Source organism: Atheta coriaria, unplaced genomic scaffold (assembly GCF_025399875.1).
Source record: "Atheta coriaria isolate IRGN ID8LTWV9N9 unplaced genomic scaffold, Caltech_Dcor_3.1 hic_scaffold_6_pilon, whole genome shotgun sequence".
NCBI lineage: Eukaryota > Metazoa > Arthropoda > Insecta > Coleoptera > Staphylinidae > Dalotia > Dalotia coriaria.
The window spans coordinates 3510497-3535191 of record NW_027045448.1 but is presented as its reverse complement, the minus strand read 5'-3'; the positions used below and the strand labels follow the sequence as shown (position 1 = coordinate 3535191).

The window sequence follows — 24695 nt, the reverse complement described above, 5'->3', positions numbered from 1 at the left end:
CGTTTATATTCGTGAATGTAGTTGTGAAGTTTTTCGTGAATAAGATAAAATCTACTTTCAGTCTTTTAAAGCAACATACGTTTTTGTCAATTTCAAGTAAGATATTATTCCTGAAGTGTAATTTTAGGTTTAATAAAAATTTTCTTACACATTGGACACTTCTAAGAATATATATGTATATTATATACGAGTAATAATATAATTAGTATAAATTGTTTGAGCTTACCACCTATTGTGGCCATAACCACATTGTCTTTCTGCCTTAAGCTCCATCTATTTTTTCGTCGTTTCTTTCTTTGATACTTTGCTTATAGAGTTATTACGAAAATATTTATATATAGCTTTTAAGGTAAACGAACTTCGGCATCTCTTTATCTCTTTAAATCACTTTTTAAAGAGATGCCGTTACATCGAGGAACAAAAAACTAACCAAACATTGAGATTTAGCAAACTAAATATTAAGAACAAATTTCGCTCTACGTTTGTCGTGATATCGAGTCACGTTTTAAGGGCGCTAGGAGATGTAGGGTTTTCACTCAAATATTGATTTTTTAGTTTATATTAAGGCTGCAGCTATATAAATCGCTTAATTATTATTATTGAATAATCTGACAACAACATAAAAACCAAAATACATTGTCCGGAATAATCCACTTTATAACCCAACAAACTCTTCAATTGATTTAAAATCTCATAACCATATTCATTTTTGCAACAACACGTATATCATGAGCAGATTATCATCTCAACTCAATATCAATTCAAAACTTAATCGTTCGAACCAAAATCGCATCAAATTTTAAAGTCAATTTAAACGCGATATTAAGGTGATGAAAAAAAAAACAGATCATTAATGTGAATAATAATGGTGAGTATTCACAATGTGATACAAAGTCATCAGTGAGGACAAAGGGAAATTGCTACGCACTAGTTCATACCTGTAGACAGAAAAAAAAAATCGAGCATAATTTCAGTCAAGGAATTCCATTTAAGTACCGTGATAGGAATTTATAAATTATTCAAAATTGATTCCTGTAGCGCACTATAAATAATTATATCTTTATAAATTGTTTAACAATTGAACAGGCATTATTTTCCCGCTATGTAAACTAAAAATGAGCAATTTTTAGTAAAATATTTACAATATATAGCCCGAATATGAATTCCTGTTTAAGATTTTCCTACAAAAATAATGGAGGAAAAACATATGTACAAGAGACTGTTTATAAAAACAATGCGATAGAATTTTTAATCAAAAATGTTTCTATGATAGGATTATATGCAAAATAGAATAATTTATTGTTACCCGGTTGCAACAAAGTTGTGATTAAAGAAAATTATGCTTTTAATTTTTTCTCAACCCGCAATATTACGTATCTTACAAAGTATCGCACCAATGCGCATAAAAAAACACTGACTAACGTGTCGGTTGTGTACATCAGCCTATCACTACACGGACATTTCGGCAAATTTTATAGATTAAAGTATTAACCTTATTTGCCGCGTACAGCATCATCTATATTATCCAAAACATTACAATAACATTACAACATAATAATATGTTGGATGATTTGATATTGCGTGATTCTCAAAACTAGTTCACACATGAAAGTAAAATCAAATTAACCATGTAATAAAAAAATGCGACCATCATAGTAGTAATAATAGCAGCGTTTAATGTAATGGATGAACAAGTCAGAATGCACAATATCGGATGTTCATAAATCGGTACATTCGATTTTTATACGGGCGTCATATTGAACATATATCGAAGCTTAACTCACAATCGATCCATAAACTGATATGCTGATTTGAACTCGACCGTGTAAGAAATTTAAGGATCTTCGCTAAAACCTATCAGCCGTTTAACGACAGACATTACTGATGAAATTTGGCGTTAATTAATTGGCGTTTAATGTATAAATTAACACAGTAATTTAATTCAATCTCCAACATTTCTGGTTTCGCAAATATTCGAAATCTCCTGTTGCGTGTCTGCCGCCATCGGTACCCTTCTCGCGTTAACACCCTTCTGATGCGCTCGCGACGTTGGCGACAGCAACAACGGCTGGCCGACTAGAGCGTTCGCACGCCGTTCAGTTGTTATCGCAACGACACGACGCGAGTACACACGTTAGTTGCAGTACTAACACATCGGAACACAACGTAGGGTAGCGGCCGCCGCCAACGTCGCCGCCACCACCAGCGCGCGCATACCTCGTAACTATTCGTGCATTTTACGTCGACTTCAAACAACACACCACAGTCAAACAAAACACATTCGCCTTCTAGTCGTGCATGTCATTTTCAATTTTCTCATAACTGTGCGCTGTATTCACGTGTGCGCGAGGACCCTGTTAGTCTATGAATATGCGAGTGTAGTGCACGGCTGACGTATACTCACATATACAAGCTAATAGGAAAAATATCAACGCGTCGAAGCGGCGCGACTAGACTAGCCTCAGAACACTGAAAACGGCGACACAACTATTCTTGCTGCTGCGTGGACGAAGTCGTTGTGACAAAACAATTTTTGCTGTTTCGTTTGTTATTAGAAGTAGTGAATTATATCATTCTCATCTGTCTACATCAGATAGTGCAACTTGACCAAGTATCTACTCCATCTCACACTTCTCGTTGTTTATACTGGGACCGTAAATATATTTTTTGGGATAGTTTGAAAGTAAGTGAATGTTTATTTGTGTCTTGTTTTTTTTTTAATAATAAGTACAGTTGATGCGGGAAAATTTTGAACTAGTTTGAATAAAGTCGTGTGTCTATTTGGCGACTGAATATTTAGTACTCAATATTCGCGAATTGGAATGCACAATTAGTGTTTATTTTTGCGAGGCAGTGGCCTGGGAGCAGCGGCTAGAACTATGAAGAGTAGGTTAAAAATTGGTACAATTGGCGGTTGGCCAAATACAACGCATACGCATTGGTAAATATGCTGCGCCTATATTTTCATTTCGTATCAGCGCGCACATCACAATTTGCACTTAATGTCTGCAACCGCCTATATTCATTGTTTTTAATCAACCAATTGAGGACTCCGGACGAACAAAATATTTGCGGTGCGTTGGATTCTGTATTTATTTTGAATTTAGCAGTGACCTTTTTCTAAAATTGATATTGAAATAATTTATTACCTATATTATGAATATTTGCAATATTAATAATTCTTTATTTGTGGAACCAAAATATATTGCACAACATATACGGATCTCAATTATTTGTAATTGTTGTGTATATAATAAAAAAAAAACAGTGGGAAATATCAAAATTAATTGCACTCAAACGTGTAGGTAACACGTCAACATGTATCAACATGTACAACTGATAGAACTTAATAGAAATGATTGGTCATGTGATATTGTTGTTTTGTTTTGGATTCGGCGAAACTTGGGTAAATGGCTAGTACTGGTACAGGTACACGAATAGCAAATTAGCGAACCGTTACATGGAAAGAATTCAAATTTGCTTATATAGAAAAGTCTGTTTGCTACCCGAATGCTTAAGTTTATTAGAGACATTAAGGAAATTTCAGAAACTATAAAATTTACAAAATAAAACGAAAAGAAAAAGCCGTTTCTACATTGCTGCTTAGCATTAGCTAAAAGCAATACTTTAATAGTATATTAAGTATCAAGTGTACTAAACTGCTCTGTTTAACAACGTTTAGCAACGTGACGCTTACGCTATTTTTTCTATTTCCACTCCATTTCCACGTTTTTTAAATTAAACTTTTGTATTGTAAAACTTCGAATTTTGTTTGTACACTATCGGAAAATGCAAGGCTATAATCGCATGGGAGTTCGCACACGCGAACGCGCCGCGCTTGGTCGTGCCACGCCAGGCGTGCTGCGCTGAGCCGTGGAGCGCTAGGCGTTCTTTTGAGCTTGGACTGCCGACGTATGGAAGCCGTCTACTTTGTGCTGTATCGTTGGCGCAGGCGCAAGCTCTACCCCGTGACTAAAACTCGAAACTAAAGTAGGTACTTTAGTCACGGCTTTAGCCGTTCGTGAAGTAGGTACTGCTATACCGACGTTACTATTTTATACCATTATAATTACATACTCACTATTAAGTTTCTGAATTTTATACACCTTCTAAAGCAGTTTGTCACGTGTTAGTTTAACTTTAGTGTTACTATATCAATCAATATATTTTAAACAATTCAATGAGAGAGAAGTCTAATATTCCTAGAGTGACAATCAATAATGTCACCTAATGGCGTATAAACCAACGGCTAAAACAGAAGTTAGTAACTGCTTTTTAGTGTGATTTATTAATACGCACTACGTGGAATATACTTTTTTTCATTAATTACTTTACGAGACACGTGGCATTACTTTGACACAAAAAAGTTCAGCTATAATTTATTAGATTTTGAAAACTGCAACTAGCTAGTAATTTGGCTTAATGTTTAACTGTAATAATTCCCTTAATTTTATTTATTTTTATCCGTATTTATCCAATTACTACCTAACAAGTTGGGTCAAATTGATTTTTATACCAAAATCTACTGCGACTTATAATTCGTTACACAGAAATGTATGCATGATATGGGCAATATGTAAAATTGTTGTCGATCGACATCAATATTACAATATAATGAACGTCAGAACAAACCTCGCGTGAATGTTGTGATCAATAAAAGCCTAGAAATATGTACAAAAACAGTAGCAATATGGTTACAAACGAACGATCAGTGCTTGGGCGTATAATGTATTTCTTTTAGGATAGGTAGAACAACGCAGCTATGCAATATTACACTCATTAGTTGCACTGCCATCATACGAATTTATTTGACCATAAGTAGTTGGGAGAAAATTTTAAATAACCATTTTAACTATTATTTAAACTGAAAATTATTGTAAAATAATGGAAACGCAATTTTCTACTAGCTGTTCCCATAAAGAAACTCGCTGAGCAGCAATGTTTGTTTGGTGTTGCTGTAGCAACGTTGCATGTATTTATAATTCAATTGTGACCACACCAGTGATGTGTATATATCGGACATTGTCGCACAATAAACTTTCTAGTACTGCTTCTAAATTGGTGTAATATATGTAATTGCAAATGTTGATTAATGTAGACTTATATGTTTCTCTTATTTATTAGATTAAATAGTGATTATAATCTTACTAATTAGGCAGAGTGTATGATTATAAATGGAATCAAATGTATACCATAATTAAACAGAACCATCAAAATTAGATATTAAAGCCTAATCTATTGTTATGTTTAATTTACTAAAGAAAAAATAATAATACCAAGAAATACCACCAGAATACTACCTAAGTAATATTAATGTACTAGATTTTGTATTCTTTAAATCTCATTCTTTTGCAAGTCGTCAAGTTCTATGGCCTTTAATTTGTAAGAACCGTGTGAAATGCACAATCTGAAATTTAATAATTAAAAAGTTGTAGTTCATTATACACTGTGTTTCTATAATCAAATATTAATCGCCTATAAATTACATGCGTGAAATAGTTCTGGGAAATAGTTCTATTTAAGTAATGATGGACTGTAAGTATAATTTATTCATTGATATTAGTCCCTGAATAAAAAGTAAATTATTTAGAAATAATTGTTTTCAGCAGTTGTCATTCTTTTAATACTTGAAACATTATTTTTTTTACTATAAAAACAACCTTTTTATACGAGTTTATTTATGGCGTTGTGATTAATTGTATTATTTTTGTTTCAATAGAGCTGAATTAAATTCTAAAAAAAACTATTGTTGTATTTGTCGACACTAAAATTGTGTTCGGCAGTTGTACAAACATACAACACCACTAAAATATGTTTTTAAATTATTGCTAAATAGTTTTATATTCTATTCTATTATATTCTCCCTGTACATTACTACACAACTATTTTTTTGAATTAGTAGTTAGTCATGCCAACGCGACAGTTTAACAACAGAATGAAGTTTTGTTGTTAATTGCTTTGTTATCACAATATTAGTGGATTGAATGTTTGTTTACAAAATATTAAATAGTAACCTATTTGCCTAATTTGCATACGCGATTTCTACTTATTAAACATTATTTTCCAACGGATTTACATGACCAATTAGTGTCCCCTCTCTCTTGTTTCGCCTCAAAATCGTTCACAAGTCAAATTGCCTCTTAACAAACCCTGTACCACGCGCGTGGATTTTTTTAAACAGTAAGTGTAATTAGCATTGACTTCCGGGGGAATTATATTAGCGCGTAAATGTGGAAACCGGTGATTAATTAACATTGTTGGTTTTAGCCCCACCGGCATTGTGGAACTTCAGGAACGGCGAGTACATCCGGCCATGGCGAACGTTACCAATGGGCATCAGAGGGAGGACTATACAAAGCACGTCTTCGGAGGTATAAATAACATTGTAATTAAATATTAAAAAATTGATTTATACATTAATAATGAAATACATTTATTTGTTTATAATATAGAAGAATATTGACCAGTGTTTTTCTTTGTTGTAGGTGAACCACATCATGGTGAGTCAATAGAATAATGAAATACATTATTAAAGTACAAAAATATAACGATATGTCATGTTTCCGATGGAAGGTTATCTGTTATTCATTATCCGATACACTATTACAAAAAGGCATGTAAATCGATTCAATATTATCAATTTCTGAACGCTAGGCAACAATGCTCAATGCTAATAGTTTTTGATGATTTAGGTACATACTTGAAAAGTTAATAATACAGTTAAATTTATTTTGAGATCTGATGCAAAAAGATATTTGTATTTTCAGCTGTTACGTATATGATGTTGTACTTTGCTTATACAAATATTTTGGTTACATGACTAAAAATGTCTCAATCTGGATTTAGTGCAGATCCCAAACGAGTTGTAACTGAGCTTAAACTAGTTTGGATAATAAAATATTCAAACCTTGCAGAGTGGTTGCTTTAACCATCCTGGTACAAAATTTGAAATGTTTCTATTTTGAGCTGAGTACAAACTCGTGCAGCTACGAAATAAGAAGTCGGTCTACCCTGAAATTATTTGCTCTGTGATTAAAGTGGATGATAGTCGAGTATTCATAAGTAAATTTGGTTCAAAGTTCAAAGTTAATCTAATTAATAATTCGAGATTCCTATAAGTAACATAAAAAATGAGCAATTTGTCAAGAGAGTTGTACTGTTTGCAATTCCCTTTCAATTTGGTCAAATAATTATTTTGCAAAACATACATTCATACCACAATATTTGCGGCAAACCATAGTTAGGTCTGCTTTTCGTCTAGCTGCACTCTGTCAGACGGTATCTCCTCAATGGATCAGAGGAGCCGGCGATTTGCTGGTTGAGGGAGTAATTTGCGCAATTTTCCTCCTATCTTTGCGCCAGCCAGGATGCTTGATGCGTTCCCGAGCTTAACGAACCACCCTGGATCCTGTACACATTGCCAACCACTTTGAGCTACTGTTTGCATTAGGTGGTTACTTTTTCGTTTTCTCTTTGCACAAATCATGGAGGAATAACACGAATAGAAACTGTGCAGAATCCACCATAGCCTGATTACAGCTTGTGTCACTAATTAAATCCAAATAACAGTTTCTAGAGTTGTGTAAACCTAAAAATATTCTCATACTAGAGTTGACCAAATTTACGCCCACTGGAGATAGAAAAAGTCTTATATTTCCCTATGCGCACAGGATGTTTGAATAATTAACGATGACAAACCCCAAAACTCACTTCTTTTTTATATCGTTCTTTCACGGTCCACAAGAATATATAGCTGCTTTGGGGCAATGATAAAATGGGTATGCTACAAGTATGTATTAAAGAAGAGCGGTGGGAATACTCCTTAGCATTTCATTGTGTCGCAGTGCATCCGAAGCATACATGCGAAGAATATTAGAACAGAGGCAAGATTTTATTAACAGTACATCTTTATACCTCAGTGTACAAAGTCTACATCAGCTTCATGTTTTTCCTAATTATGTAATTTTTAATAATGAATGTTAGAATGGGTATTAAAACTGCAGTACCTGCAAAAACAATTTGTGGGTGATTGCGGCGGAAAATTAATTATCAAGAAGGCAAGGGTCTGGCATGCTTAAACACCATTAATCAAGTTTTATAAGTGTTTATATAAATTATTTTACTTAAACCTAGATACATATTATGCGCCTTATGCTTTATTTCGACAAACATTTAATATGTGAGGTCCAAATGCAAAATCATGACTTCTAGTTTAAAGGGTTCATGCCAGGACCTAAGTTTGAAACCAAAAGATAACGATGAAAGCTCAGTGTATACGTGTATACGAATACAAGATTCTTGCTAAATTATTAATCATATGCCATTTTGTTTTTATTTTCTTTTCTTTATATTTTAACTATATTTTATAATAACTCTGGTTTTTCTGAGTGGGTGCATTTTTACAGGCATTATGTTTTTATTTATGTTTGTGCTGTTAATGAACTGTATCTTGAATGAGATAAGAGCGCACACTCTATTTTAAAAACAAAAAGATTGTGATATAAAATATTAAATTAATTAACTAGTCACATTTGAAGCAACAAATTGATAATAATAATAATTTTAAAACGAAGAAAATTATTTTGCTTAAAAGTAATAGAAACTAATAATAGTGTTATACTCGTACCTAATATACGAGTAGGTACTTCGTGGATATTGAATCTTGTTCTTATTTTTAGCTCAATATAGTTATTATTTTTTAAGCGAATTTTTTTGTTTATATATTTAACTTGCTCTTTAAAGAACTCACAGCAAGTGTAGTGTTGCAGCTAAACAAGCGGGTTATCAAGTTTTAAAAAAAATAACTATTATACTATTGTGTATCAAAGAAATTTTGTAGTTTGCAAATATTTTTTTATTTGTTTTTGCCTGTCGAAAACATTTTATACACAGTGTCTGAACTCCGCAAGTAAGGGTCACTGACGATGCCCTCGAAACATGTGTACTCAAAACAAAGTGCAGAATTTTAAATAAATCCAATATATAGGTAACCACACATATGTTTCAATTTTTTTGGTTAAGCTTGTATTACTAAAAGTAATAAATCATTTTTAGGATATATTATTTGACCCGCAATAACATTTGTACCAAAACAATATGTACCTATGAACATGCGTCACTTTTGGAACATATAGCTATTACAACAAATAAATATTTAATAATTGAGTTTTTCAATGTAATTTTTGCCACGTCAATTGAAGAAATTTGTGGAATATATTTATGAAATTATAAATATATGAATAAATAAATTATAAAAATATGTCTGGCAAAACTTTTATTATTAAGTTTTTAAAAACAAAAACGCTAAATTAAAACTACTTGTTATATTATAATTAGTAATAAATGCATTATCTTTAATCTTTAATCATTCCCTAAATTATTAACAGATTACGTTTTTACCGGGTCATTATTTTAAACAAGGATGACATTTAACGCCCACAATAAATAATAATCAATAACATGTTATTGTATAGATGTTGATTGATGTCGCGCGTGTTAAATTAGTCATTAATAATTTCTTTCTTTAATTTCCTAAACTGTATCTGCAATCATTAATCTGTTTATTATTTATTGAAGGATGCGTACATTATGTAGTTTTTAAGTCGATGCAGAAAAAACGTTTTATATTGAAGCAGTCGCAGTATACGAGTACGAGTATTTATATGAGCATCAATTCTTCAATTTGATTTTGTTTCATCGGAAATAATATAATGCGAAGTGCCTCATCACAAGTTCATATTTTCTGCGAATGTAATATAAAAATGAAAGAACTTCGTTCTAATAAACGCCGTGTGTGCATGTGTATAAATTTTCCGAGTGCATGTGAATGTGTTAACGAGAAAGTCTAATCGAAACATAAAGCATAAAGCCGCGAGCGAACCACACGCGACGACGTCGACGAAAACACAACGCATGTCATTCGTTGGTCAGTAAAATATGGAAACAACATCAAACCATCGACCGTCATAACGCTAGCGACTCACCTAGTGAGCAGTGCACAACGCGTTGTGATACCCTGAAAGTATAAAACAATTGCATTGAATTGCAGCTGTAATTTAATATTAATTAACGGTTTTCAATAAGTTTGTGGCAGTGCATGCGCTGGTGTGTTCAGGTCAGGCCAGCATCTGTCGGGTGGGTTGAAGGTACACGCGCCGGTCCTGCATTATAGAAAAGTGTGGAACCTATCGCCCGAGCGTTGTACGCGTTGGGAACATTGCCAGCTCTTTGGAATTAGCGAACACAAGGGGTTGGACCACGTAGCATTGCCACCAACGATGATTAACGGTAATGCGACAGTCTTGCAGAAACATCAGCAGCGCCCCTCGTATGCGACTACGGTCAGCATGTATAGCAATGGTAATCGTGCACTAACCGTGTGTTCGTGTGTGTTTTTGTGCGTGCGTTTCAGTTTTTAAATTAATAGAACCGTGTTTTTCTAGTTTTCTGTAATGTTATTTTAGTGATTTATTTATTGATTTCATCAAATGCATCATAACATACAACATTTACCGGATATTTAATGTATATAAGGTCAGCGCTATTGATTAGGGTATAATTTTGGAATATAGAAATAAAAACAAAGTAATATATCATTACAGAAAAACCCATTACAATTGTATTAGTGACTAAACACAGCACCTGTGTGTTTTTCATTAGCTATGCACTGATTTTCGAGATAACATGCAACATACTGGCAACAAGTTATTTTTATGTTGCATTTTTATGCGACAATATTTTATTTATTGTTATAACATTAAATCAGAACAAATATAAGTGAGCTGGATCAAAAAAAAAAACTAAGTGAAAAAGTTGTTTGACTTCAATTACCTCACTCCACATCGCAGCTTTCGAAGGAGTATTGTTTTCATAGTTTAAGTTCAAGGATTGCACAGTAAACGATGCAATTGAAAACTCAAGCTAAAAGGAAAATATAACAATCACTGGTGGCATGTTCCTGTCGTTGCGGGAATTTGATCACGCGATACAAATTTGACACCGTACGTCGAAAGCAACAGTAGCACCACCCTTATTTTATATTTTGGTATGCATTATAAAAATGCTGAAAAGACAGTATAGGATAATTTTGTTTGATTCTGCACAATTCCCAATGTTGTGTTTTATGCTGTGCTATCATGAAAACCGTTTTATACATTTAATTAAAAAACTAATCAAATCTTATAAAATACACTTTTTAAGAACTCACCAATATTGATGCTCCATATTTGGATGTTTAGTTCTCAACTGTTCTCTTCTTATATTTTGTCAAATTCTTTTTGACGTTTCCTTTCCGAATTAAGCTTATACAATTGATAAGTATTTTCGATCGTCATATATTATATCAAAGAATAGTTTAAATATGGACTAAAAATCCTTCCAATATACCATAATCATAAATATATTAATATAACGAGGTATATTTTACCTGAAGGTCAAACCACTTTTACAATTAATACTCGCTATGGATTTTATTAATATTTTATTGAATGTCTAGGTTTTATTCATTAATGTTTTTATATAATTCTAGATGACGTCGCATATGTTTTATAAAATAAGTCCAGAAATATATCGACCCATCAAATATGTTCCCTGATGTTGTGTGTCTACTGAAGTATGATAATTCTAAAGAAAATGTTTGTAAACACATTAGAACATCAAGGATTTATAAGCATATGCATAATTAAGGATCAGCAGTAAAGTTTGACATTATAAACACTATAAGAATAACTCCTTTGCATAGCAACATTTCGGATTGGTTAGTTCATATGGCGGGGGCGATTTATTTTTGTTATTTGATATTAGCCGCAATGCAATTAAATTCTTATTTAGATATATGCTTTAGAATTGGATTGCAGCGCATTGTGCAATGAAGCGTTGATTCATCTGCTTTTCGAATTATATGCAAACAAAAGACTTAATATGCAATGCATTTATTATTCCGTTTCGTTTACTCAATTTAATTTTATACACTGTTTGTGTTAAGTTTGTTAAAATTGTGAATAATTAAAACCCATTCGCAATTTCATAATTTATAAAAATATTTTAAATTTAAAAATTATATTCTTCCATTTTTTAAATCGCCAAAAACAATATTTCTTTTTTTATTATATTATGGAGAGTTGAATTGAAAGAGGACGTGCGCTGGAGTAATTGCGCGGCGGAATTTTCGGTCAGACATTTCGTAGCAGTCTTGATACGGCGAGCGAGCTGGTGGCGTCGGTGGCCGCGCCGCGGCTGCAGCGGCGGTTGCGCGGAAATCTGGCGAAGGTGCGCTCGCCTCCGGCCGCCTAGCATCAGTTGTGCGTGCGCCGTCGATAACGACTATTGCATAGAGCTCGAGAACATTTAGAGTAGAGATAAGGGCGGTCGACGCGACGCGGCTGAAAGCGTATGTGTGGACGCCGTGAAGGGGAATAATGACTGAAGGTAATTAGCATTAACAATTCCAAAAATCCAACACTTACCTGTACATTAATTAAATATAGAATGCAAAGTATATAACGTTTTTTTAAACAAGAAAAATTGCGATGTAAAGGTAAAGGTAATTGTCTACTTTAACCATGCTAAAAAGATACTTGTTGACTTGCTTTCGCTATGGATAAAGTAAAATATATTATTTGAGGTTAAATAATTGCGTTGTTTTGTAGTGAAAGGTCACGTGCTGAACTGAATTGGAAATTTTTGTTTTTGTATTTTAAAATATGCCAAGTAAATAAGTGATTTTGAGCTGGAAAGACTATCTGGGCATAATAGACTTGTATCCATTGCACCGAGTTAGTAAAATATTTGTAAATCGTGTGTTTGAGGACATTTTTTCGTCAATTCAATTCGTCATGAAAGTGTGTATCCAGGCTTAGTTAAGAGAAGCGTAATCGAAAGTTAAGGGTATCACAATGAATCGTGTTTGTTTTGATTTACTCGCATTGCTTTACACAGAACGCAGAAGCTCTTTAGAAATATATTTCTTCCAATGTGTATTGTGTTCCTATCTTAATTAATATTATAAATGCAAATGTTTGTTTGTTTATTTGCTAAGTTTTCACGCAAAAACCTTTAATTCAATTTTGATACAGTTTTGGTACAGAAAAATTTTTGATCTTGGAAACAAACAGGCAAATTTTGGACGCAGAAATATAGGATGAAGTGTGTTGTGTTCATGTATGTTGTTTATTTGTTAATACAAATAAACAAAAATATTAACATTTCTCTTTTTTTTTTAAATTAATGTTAAAAATGTTATTGACGGTGTAGATACATAACTGGTATACGCCCATTCCAATATACAATACTTGATATCCACGTCATTTTAAATTGATTTCTTGACCAATTTAACAAACATTGCGCATGATTATGTTTGAGTTAACCTATCGTTTCAGTGGTTATATCGGGTGGGTGTAACTGTTACGAGTTCCTGGAATGTAAATTATGCCAAGGTTTTTACTATAAAGTGACGTCATTACTTGGCGTGTCATTTGGATCGATGCTATTTTCCATTTGAAAGCGCTTAAAAGATTGTCACCACGTCAATCAATGACGTCACGCTGATAATCGCTCTGTTGTCGCTCATCTTCACTGCACTCTCGTGACAATTTTCGGGGGTTAATTCAACCATTTACTATAATACTACCTACCGTTAACGAGCTTTATCATTTTTTTCTGTTTCTGATTTTTCAGTTGATAGCACAACCCTGTGTGGATATATTGTATTTTTGGTGGTGGTATTTGTAGGTTTGTGATGCTACGTAGATAGTCTAAAATTATCTATCGTGGGTTGATGCGCTGATGTGTGACTTTTTAGAAAGGCATAGGTGACGCACTTACACCGAGTTTTGTTTGGTGGTATCCGTAGTAGGAAATATCCTTTGATACCCAATATATTGAAACCCATGTAGCTTATTGCTTGTTATGGGATCGTTGAACTATAAATTTATTTTGTCTTTGTTGTCTGTTCCTTTTACATGCTTTTTATTAGTTTTACCTGTAAATATCTATTTAATGGAATTAATTTTCATCAACTGAAGTTTAAATAATTTGAAATTTTGGAAGTGAATGAAGGATAGATGACAATACAATAATAAACAATAGTTATAATATGGTAAGCATTTGACTACGATGATTTTACTTGCTAAAATCATTAATATTATATTGAAACGACCGATAACATCGTTATTTAAATGCAATTAAATAAACTGCATTATTTGGAGAATATTTGAAACAAAATAATATGTTTCTATCTACTTTAACAATATAAAAGTTATGAATTACTATTTAAAAAAGCTCTATTTTGTCACATAGATGAATGTTAGAACTTTAGTTTTTAAATGATAATTACTCTTTGAAATGATCGAGAATGTTAAATTTTCGATGGAAGAAAAACTCAAAAATAAGCCTGCCAATCCTCAAAAAATAAATTAATAAATAATAATAAAGTATAAGTATGTAAGTAAGTTTAATAAAGTTTTTCTTCCATCGAAAATTTAATATTCTCGATCATTTCAAAGAGTAATTATCATTTAAAAACTAAAGTTCTAACATTTACTTGTATCAAATTTTATTATTTTTAACGTTTTAGTCCAATTAAAGCGTGCTTCTTTAATTTTTTTTGAAACTACATATTTTTTTCTTTGGATATTATTGGTATGATTTTTTTGTTTGATTCACGATTTTACTTAATGGATATATACTTCCAAAACGTAATAAAAGTTCTAAAAATAGAATAAATTGGATTGACAACGGATATCATATTCTACCCATGCGTATCACTACATAGTATAAAGTAAAGTCGCTTTTTTTTTGTATGTTTAAATCTTTGAAACTACGCAACGGATTTTGATGCGGTTTTTTTTAATAGATAGAGTAATTCAAGAGGAAGGTTTGTATGTATAATAACATCCATTAAATAGTGGAGAAGTACTGTTATTTTTGAGGTTTCTAATATGATGTTGTAAACTCTGCCGTCTACTCTTTGTGCGATGCTTCGTAGCTTCCCCCCCCTAAGCACAGACGTGTGCATGGGTGTACGTGTGGGTTGAAGTTGATCGGTTGATGTTTTTGTTTGGAGAAGGAAAGTCGCTTTCTCTGTCTGTCCCTTTGTATGCTTAAATCTTTGAAACTACGCAACGGATTTTTTAAAAATTGCGGACGTAGCGTTTTCGGCGGTACCGGCCGGCCGCGGTTTTCTCTGTAGCACTTTGAATTTCGCAGCGATCGGGCACGTTTATTATATCGGAGCTCTCCAGCGAGGAAAATAGCAATACTTAGGTAATAAAAACGTTCTTTTCAGCGCGACAACGTATCAGTAATTATAAGTAAGTTACGATAAATAATTGTATGATAGTAGTTTTAAAATATAAATTAGAGGTATTTCAGTAAAAAAAAAAAGAACTGAATAGAATAGGTATATTTTGTTTTTTATGATTGTTGATTATCTTTTGTTTCTAAATGGTAAGAATTTAGATATTTTTTACTGCGGCACATACTATAAAATGTGAAAAGTAAATAAGTAAAAATGTAGTGTATGAATTTAGATATTCCAAAGATAGCAGGAAATCTTCATGGTATAGGGAAAGGGGGATTGTTTTACTCCAAATTTAACGCGTGCGGGCCAGGGGCAGTAATGAATAAATCAAAACTACTGGATCGATTTTAATTACATGGGCTATATATTTTATACCACAACGTTCACAGTTTTTCTGTAGTGTATTTAGTATCAGTATTGCAACCGTGCGAAGCCGGGGCGGGTCGCTAGTTTTAATATATCGTACAAATACTAACTGACGTTATAATTCTTTTCCCGCATTCGAGTGGGAAAATATGGCCCAAACATTTATCTTCGTTCCATTTCCGATTACTATGGCGCAGTATGAACCAACACACACAATGGCCTCTTTAGTGAACCGATCGCTAGCGTGCGGTGTTTAAAAGCATCACGTTTCAGTTCGGGACGGGCTCTCCAATTACAAACCGCGTGTTTAATTACAAGAGCAACAATTAACATTGGATGCACGCACGCTGTTTTGGCAATACTCCTCCGGGACTGGGACTATTGTCACGTTCGCAACTGAAATGGAAAAGCGTAAAACCGACAAATAAAATTCCATAATTTTAATAGTTCATCTGTTATATATAACAATTAACTATTAATTTTGCAAACATAGTTATATTACTTGCAAATTTTGATCAATAACGAAGTAAGTATATGAGTCGAGCGTAGCTTCGTGCGAGGGAGATTACTAGAATAACAATAGACCACTACTATGGTTGACCATACAAACAACTATTAGACCAACGCCGAAAAGTGTTTCTTTGTTCTTTATATTTTCGCGATGGTATAGTGGAGTGTAGGGTAAGCGTACATGACAATGACTTGTTTATGATATTTTGGGCGCGACCGAACAAGACGCGGCGCCGACTTTGTGATCTTATCGTGTCATGGCAATGCCATCTTCCAAAGCACTAAGACACAATTAATAGTCGATTTTGGTTGATGATTAATTTTACGCATTTCTCAAATGACTTTCTCCAACATAAAGATGGTAAACATTTGTTTACGTTAGTCAATATTTCAAAAACATTTTTACGCAAACCCAAAAGAGGCTTGGAAATGCCAGGGTGGTAAAACTACTCTAAGAAGTTGAGATGGAAACAAGTCAAACTTTTGTTGGGTCAATTTTGCCTTCGGACCTGATCGAAATGTCACAAGCAAGTCCACGAGCTTTTCATATTTAATTCAGTTTCACCTGCTTTTCCGATAAGTCAATTTTTGGTTTTCAGAAATGAAAGAAACTTTGTGAAACTCTCAAGATTCTTTTTTTTTAATTTGACGGGCATATATACCTATTGAAGTGTTCTTCTGGTAGCAAATTATCATGCAATACATTTGTGGTGTACAATGCCAATATCACTATTTACGGTTTGAAATGTTGTGTATGTTTAGATGAATTTAGCTAACTGAGCGAAATACGAATACGCAACTGGGATTATAAGTTTTCTCAAAATGATATAGATTTTTGTATTGTAAACTTTATAGTAGGTATATTTTAATTTCTACATGATTTCGGAATGCTTTACTACGTATTGTTATTTGCAAGTAACCACCAATCATAACTTTATATCGGGAAAGCTGCAACGTCCGGTATCATCGCAGTCCTACCACCTCAGCATAAATTTCGTTGGATTAACCGAGTGTAGAGCGTAGAGGTTAGGTTAGAGTTAGTACCTATATCAACCGGCTGATAGAGTTAAGAGTGCGAACGCAGATAATTTTATTTATTTTGCATAGTTATTGTAAATAGTTAGTAAGTTGATATTAAACTCTGAAATTGCTGAGACCGACTTGATCGACCCGACATGGGTTTCTATTTATCCTACCTAAACACGTGAATAGAGTAATATGTTTATTGGGATGTTTTTAGCCATAGAACCGGTTTTTGCTAATGTATATATTCCTCTTAGTACCATCTAAAGGGGGCTAAATGTTATTTGGTTGTAAATTTTATTTGAGATAGACTAATATTACAAGGATTTTTCATTTCTGGGGCACTCGCGAATAAAACCTCGCCGAGTTAAGTATGATATTTCTTTCTGAAGTTTGCAGCCTCGTTTTCCGCTTTGTATCGTGCAAAAAGGACGCTCAGGTGCATTTCCGGGGACTAGTGTATTATTTATTCTTTAAATTGTCGGCTTATACTGGACCCTCGAAACAAACGAATCTCGCGCATGAGTGCGCAACACCGTGCAAATATGCATACTAATGTAAGCATAAACATTCCTGAACATGCGGGAAATAAATTACACACATCTTGCTCCTTTCCTACTATTGTATAAAAATTGTGCCCAATAGAAGCTACTTTTCTAATTATTATTTAGTACGCCTCTAAGCTTGTTTAATTTCAGTTTAACATTTTAGCCAATTGTTAATTAAGGGAGTAGCGGACATGGGCAGCAAGTTGAAGTTGGATGTTGAATGTTTTGAATGAAAAGTGACGTGTTCACGCAAATCCTTTCAGCATTCATACCCTTGGCGTGGTTGGAGTGCGAATGACAAGACTTCAACATTTGTTAAAACGCAATATCTGCCGGGTGAAAGTTGCACAACGCTTTTGACTTGGTATTTATAAATGATAAAATTTCGAAAGTTAATTCCTAGTGTACTATAAAACTAACTTTCGTAATTTATAATTTTAGCAGTTTAGCTTTTAGCGTATCTTATACTTATCCTTCCTAATAGACTGCGAATTTCATGACGTCGTGTACAAGTCCCAAGAGTACGCAATGAATGGGCCACGTTTATTGTATGTGGTTTGATAGTCTCAAACCTGGCAAGAGGAACAAACACGCCTTTCTATTTTCAACAAAAGTTGAGATTGTTGCAATATGAACAATATAAATCTCAAACTCAAACTAAAATACGTTAAATTATTATAGGCAACCAGTCGCAGTACAATTAAAATGTAGCTGAGAAATGCACCAGCATTAGGGGTTTTGGTTGATTCTGTAACTTTAATCATATTTAATGAGGCTACGCTGCTCATTACGTTATATAATAGTTGTGCACAATTCTTAATTTAAAATAATAACGTAATAGCGGTCATGATCCCATCTCACGATTATGCGCTAGAAACGTGTAAAACGTATTATAAAATTATTATATGAATTAAACTGTACCCAAAATATGTATAAACGAATCTCGAGATTGTACTACTGCATGCAATTTTAAAGTTTAGTTTTAAAAAACCGCAAAACCGCACCTTGGTTTTCTCTGGAATAAAGCTATTAGTGTGAAGCTGAATGATATATGTCGGGTACCGATTATTTCCAACTCTTTCACAGAAATTCCATATTCAAAGCTAACGTATTTATTTTATTTCAAAATTATTGAATAAGAGAAACTTATGATTACAGTCAAGCACCGATATTCCAAATTTGATTGTTTAATTCTTCTTTATTTCGTTGATTAGAACTTGGTACTAATATATTCCCCATGTGAGATCGAGGGTTTACTATTCAATTCACCTTTATTGGTAGTGGAATGGTACATGTATGTACAGGATTTCTACTATGTAAAGAATTTCCAGAATTCTTAAAAAAAATTAAATATGCAATGAAAATTTTTTATCTGCTCTAATAATTTAATAATTAAATGCAAGTAAGTACACAACAATGTAGAAAAGGTTATGACAAGTTATTCGCAAACGTCTACTTGAGTGAAAATTTTATTGCCGCGTTGGTGTGTCAGGGGACAAACGCGCAGTTGGAGTTTGCACGTTCGATCCAAAGTGCTGCAAATGTGAGGGTAACAATTTCTAAACGGCTTTCATATTTTCCTCTCATAGCTACTATTAAAAACTGGCAAAGTTACTGGGTATATGATACTTGTTTTATTTCAACGCTCTTAGTTACTCTTTAGTTTCGAGTATTTCCCTGTATTTTCATTAACCCGATAGTATGATAACGCCAATTCAATATTGATTTACGCGGTAGATCCACATTTGTTTGACAGAAGGAAATAATCAATCGCTATCAGTCCTCGGAAGCATCATAAACCCGAAAATGATTTTCAGACACGTGTGAAAACAACACTAATACGAGACAAATGAATTCATTCCGCACTGAAGTTAATGACGTAATATTGGGAAACTTGCTTCATTTTGTTTTTTGCTTAATTACTGTACATGAGTTATCATTAATCACTGTTTGGTTTCATTTACCTGTTGAATGGAAATAATACCAAAATTGCTCTGAGACTAATTAGTAAACCGATTAATAAATAAAGAGCGCGTTTCACCAGCGACACTAGCGACACCCTTTGCTTCGATTTTTTTAAAAATGAATTAAAATTCAAAAATTTAAATGAATTAGATTCATATTATTGGATTATATAGCCTTAATGCTCATATGACGGAAAATTAAAATTTCCCTGTAAATACATTCCTACTATACGTATGTTTAGTAATAAGATTAAACGCCCGCTCTGCACGCTTCGGCAACTTCCTCAACACCGTTGGTGGTCGTGAAGGCTTCTTTATATTTGGGATCGGTTAGAAACCTCCTAAAAAGGGAATAAAAGGGTATATACTCATAGACTTTTCAGCCATGTCTGGATAACTAAACTTTTAAACAAAATATGTGATATTATATCTGATATGTGGGTATTTTTGTGTCGGTACCTGCGCGGAACTCAGGTTTTAGGAAAACCTTCATATCACAATAATTTATTAATAAAACATTAAAAAATTAAATAGCAACTTCAATAATCAGTAAATAACAATAGTAAATCACAATGTTTGTTAAAATTCCTATTCGTATTAATGCCCAAGAAAACTGCCTCAGAAGTTATGATGTGGTACGCATATAGCAACTCTGCCTTTTTTCTACAACTTAGATTGATATCACCTTGAGGTTACGCCATACAACTTGATCCTCTCCGATGATGGTACATATTTATATCTATTTATCATTACTGTCATCAGAAGATCGTGATCGATGTACACCCATGTGTGGCGCTGTAAATTTGCACGAGGCGCATTTTAGCGTTGTTATGTAAATTAGGCACGAACAGGTAAATGTAAATTTGAATTCGTTACAATCTCTTTCGTTTTCGCGTTTATATCTATTACTCCCATGCGGCGTGGACGCTGACGGCATGCCGCCCGGGCACTGGAATAATGCAAACCTTTGTATTTGCGAATCGTATTTTCAATGATTCGATGGAATTTTTTTAATGATCACATCAATTCGTTGTTGATTTGGAATACAACTTTATAATATATTTAAATCGGGTATTAGAATAAGTCAAATCACTCCGCATTGTCATTTAAATGCCACTTGTAGAGCAGTTGCCACCGCGTTTTATAATTGATTGCGTGCCTTGCTACTTGAAGTTTTGTTAAATATTCTACAAAGTATGCTTTTGCCTCAAAATCTTCTATACAATACATATCACCAGCTGAAGCTAGATTTAAATAGGTTACTGGATTCTGTAACCCGAACTTATAATTAATTTTCTACTTGTTTTTACAGCTGAGCAAGTCGTCGAGGAATCGAAGACTTGCGGGAAAATCCTTACTGGCCTATCATGGGTCCTCGTCGTGCTCACGATGCCATTTTCGCTCTTCATTTGCTTCAAGGTAAGCTTTTAACTTCAACTGTAGTGAAGATCTAAAAATCACAGTGCCAAACGAAATAGTATCATGTGAAACAGGAAAGGTAGTATGAAGACGAAATGGTTAGTTGTTTGAGCCTGGATGTATCACAAGATTTCTAAAAGGAAAATCTTATGCATTGGTTTGAATTAATATTGGGAAGATCAAAACTAGTATTAATATTATTTATAAATAAGTCATTAAACAACCCATTAGTAAATCAATCTTAGATAGGAATTTCGTTTGCTACTTTTTGTTTAACTTTAACTTTAAGCTGAAACTTTATACTATTGTTCTCGGCAGACATTAAACTTTAGTGCGCCAAAAAGCATTTAAATTTACAAAACACTTCGTGAAGCAGCATAAAGCTTACAATGATAAGTAAACAATGTGGACAAATAAACCTCTGATGTACGGACACAGTTTTTGCTATCAAGCCTTAATATCATCGTGGGATAATGGGGGATACCTCTGGACACATCACCAAGCCGGTGTCTTATGAATTTGAACAAAGTCACGACATACAGCTTATTGTGGCATAATATATTTGACACTCCCTCGCCAACATTGCCCAAATAATTCACCTGGACCCTTTGTAGCAAAAATTTATTTCACAAATCTAACTTTAGAAACATACATACAATTGAAATATGAATTGCTCGAATGAATAACTATAATTCGACTAGCACACCCTCAGGTTTTGCTGTAGTTGTTTGAATAAACCTGGAGGACACTCCGCAGCGCTTAAGATCCTTGGCGCTGTTGTAGGTCTTTGTGTTGGTCTGCACGCTCCATTGTTCTAACTTCGTCATGCAGTTGCAAATAATGGGATTGCCCGACAGATGGATCTCCTTAACGCGCGTGTCCTTCAGCAATCGCTCGGACAAACAGAATAGCTCGTTGTCTTCCAGATTTAGCGCATCAATGGCGCTCACGTTGTTGAATAATTGGTCATCAATGAAGCGCAGCTTATTACCCGTGAGCCATAGCTTGCCCATTGATTTCAAGCCTTTGAATGCATCGCGATGGATATTGGTGATGCTGTTGTTCATAAACATCAAATTCACAGTCATTTTAGTGCCTTCCAGGTGCTTGAAACTGTGCGCTTCCAGAGCAGGAATCAAATTGTAGATAAAATTCAAGGTTGTCAATTTTGGAGTATTTTTGAACCACATTTCGTCCATATATTGCACCTTGTTAAAACTCAAATCCAACAAAGCGAGGCTCGTCATGTTGTCGAATGCTTCAGGATCTATATTGTAAATTTTATTTCCTGCTAGTCTGAGTTCAGTTAATGGAAGATTATTAAAGATGTACCGATCGATAACTTGAAGTTTGTTGTAGCTGAGATCAAGATGGGTTAACTTGGGAAGGTCTTCAAATGATCCAGGTTCAATGTCCCCGATGCTAGTGAGCACCAGCTTTAGATGCCTCATGAGCGGAAATTTTGTAATAGAACCATTGCACAATTTAGGGATGATGTTTATCGGCTCTAAATCCAGTCGATAGACAGCTTGTAACTCATTGCGATAATCCTGAATGGTGTATAGTGTAAAGTTGGCATCCGGATTAGGATCGGCATAGACTAGAGCCGTCACGTTACGAAAGGGTTCGCTGCAGTTGAATGCTGGTGAAGGTTTATACGGGACAGTTGATGCAGCAGAGGACGACCCACCGAAGATGCACGTTGTGCACAAAGCAAACGCATAATAAAATTGCCAACTTTGCATTATTTTGACCGGTGAGCACCACTTGGTTGGTGTGGTTCGCGATTATCTTGAGTTTGATGGTTCACTCTTCGTAGCCGCGCGTCGACTGAAGTCGTAGCCGGTAAAACACGACGTGTTCAAGACGAGCACAGGGACAGCCATGAGAGTAGGCTAGCAGGCAATTTGCGAAATGGAAATGAAGCAATGCGCTCTGCTAAGACGATGCTGGTGCTGCGTGCTGGTGAACAACAAGTGTGTTTTATGGATTCGAGTATATTAACGAAAGGTTAATTTGTACATAACTTAGCACGTTAATAATACCGAACGAGTATGAAATTGTCTTCGCGTTAACATGCATAGACTTTGTATGGTGCGGCATGCGACATGTGAAGATGTTGTGAAGTGACTGTATAATAGATTATTTATGTGCGGTCGTATGCGCGTCTTAGCATCGCTAATGAATGGCGTACGCTCGGCGGGTGATGCGGTCTGTTGGCTCCACAAGAGGCATCAGCGAATTATATTATTGCTTCTGAGTGGAATTAATTTTCAACCTGTACGCTATACACAATGTTAAGTTTTAATTATAATTTCAATGGCGAATGCGACTATGGTGTCATATTTGCTAAATGTGCTCAAGTCATCGATTTTTAATTTATATACATATTTATGAACTTGGGATGTTTCATTTGTACACAATTGCGTGCACAAGGTCAACTCTTTAATTAATTATAATTTTAATCCAAATAAAATACAATGTCTATTTGCTAGGAAATGGTTGGTTCGTTAAAATACCTCCAGTAACGTGAATTTTGATTGAGTAATAGCGGATAAGTAATAATTTGTAATTGTAATCAATTTTAATCAATGGTTTTGCTATTTCAATCAACCACATCTAAATTCTATTTTAAAAAATAGAATTTTGTAGATCCACTATAGAAACTATGACGAAGGGATTGGAAAAGTGAAGTGTGTTTCACTATATAGCTGGGATGTGACAAAAATGGTTGAAAATCAATAAAAATTTCTTGCCACTGACGCCAGAATCAACAGGTCGCCCTTTTGATTTCGCAGTTGTTCGACGCGTTTGAAGCCAACATTGCGAATGACTTATTGCCTCATCAGATGTCTAGGCACTCGCGTCGCTTAATCGTTTTGTTTGATAGATTTTTAACAGTTTACGTAATACAATTAAGTCATAGGCTTGCACATACGTTTGATAATGATTCGTCAAATATTTTCATTCAATTGCAAAATTTTCGATGAATTTTTAATATGGCAAACACTTTACGAACAAAAATTATTTATACAGAAAGGTGATGAGTAAAAATATAGGTAGTTGTTTATTATTACGGCGATACAGTAATATATGGTGTTAACGATGCGAATGCAGTCTTGTGATGTTTTTTGACCATGCGCATCGTAAGAGAAAGAGAAAGTGGGCCATTTGTGACGCATTTTCGTATTCATCTGTGGATTTCTTGTTTTATTTTTGTTTTTTTCTTTTGGGTATTGATTAAACGTCTTTCTGATAAAGAAGACCTATAACAAATTAACATGCTATGCATTATCCGTTCGCATTTGTAAATGTAGAGATTAAACAAGTTTCAGCAGCCAACCGCAAATATCCAATACAATGCCCATATAAATGTCGCATATTTTCTCTCCGCGCTGGTACACATTTCCGCGTTGCTTTTAGGAATTGCAATTAAGGCAGCATAATTTACGCAAGAGGCTATCCAGACTGTAAATACCAATGCGCCAGGCTTCCTCAAAGTGCTACAAGACAATAAATAATTTAACGCAAAATATGTATTAATATCCGAGATAATTACACAAGCAT

At 34.1% G+C, this 24695-nt stretch overlaps 2 protein-coding genes across 7 annotated transcripts in view; one reads left to right on the top strand and one right to left on the bottom strand.

Annotated features, from left to right (window-relative positions):
- Nucleotides 1-2130: 2130 nt before the first annotated feature.
- Nucleotides 2131-24695, top strand: part of LOC135794876 (band 7 protein AGAP004871) — a 31135-nt gene continuing 8570 nt past the window's right edge. The window contains exons 1-4 of one of the 6 annotated variants that reach the window (XM_065306348.1): nt 2131-2683; nt 6268-6371; nt 6486-6500; nt 21022-21128. In XM_065306348.1, coding sequence (XP_065162420.1) covers nt 6314-6371; nt 6486-6500; nt 21022-21128 — 180 coding nt within the window. In that variant the 5' untranslated portion in view covers nt 2131-2683; nt 6268-6313. Of the gene's footprint in view, nt 2684-6267; nt 6372-6485; nt 6501-9934; nt 10360-12229; nt 12427-21021; nt 21129-24695 lie in introns of those variants that run through there. The other 5 variants (XM_065306347.1, XM_065306346.1, XM_065306350.1 and 2 more) reach the window with 5 other exon arrangements.
- LOC135794874 (leucine-rich repeats and immunoglobulin-like domains protein 3) lies at nt 21733-23122 on the bottom strand. Its single transcript, XM_065306344.1, has one exon. The coding sequence runs from the start codon at nt 22871-22873 to the stop codon at nt 21815-21817; it is 1059 nt and encodes a 352-aa protein (XP_065162416.1). The 5' UTR covers nt 22874-23122; the 3' UTR covers nt 21733-21814.

Coding starts and splice junctions, on each gene's coding strand:
- LOC135794874 (XM_065306344.1), bottom strand. CDS start 22,873: ATGCAAAGTTGGCAATTTTATTATGCGTTTGCTTTGTGCACAACGTGC.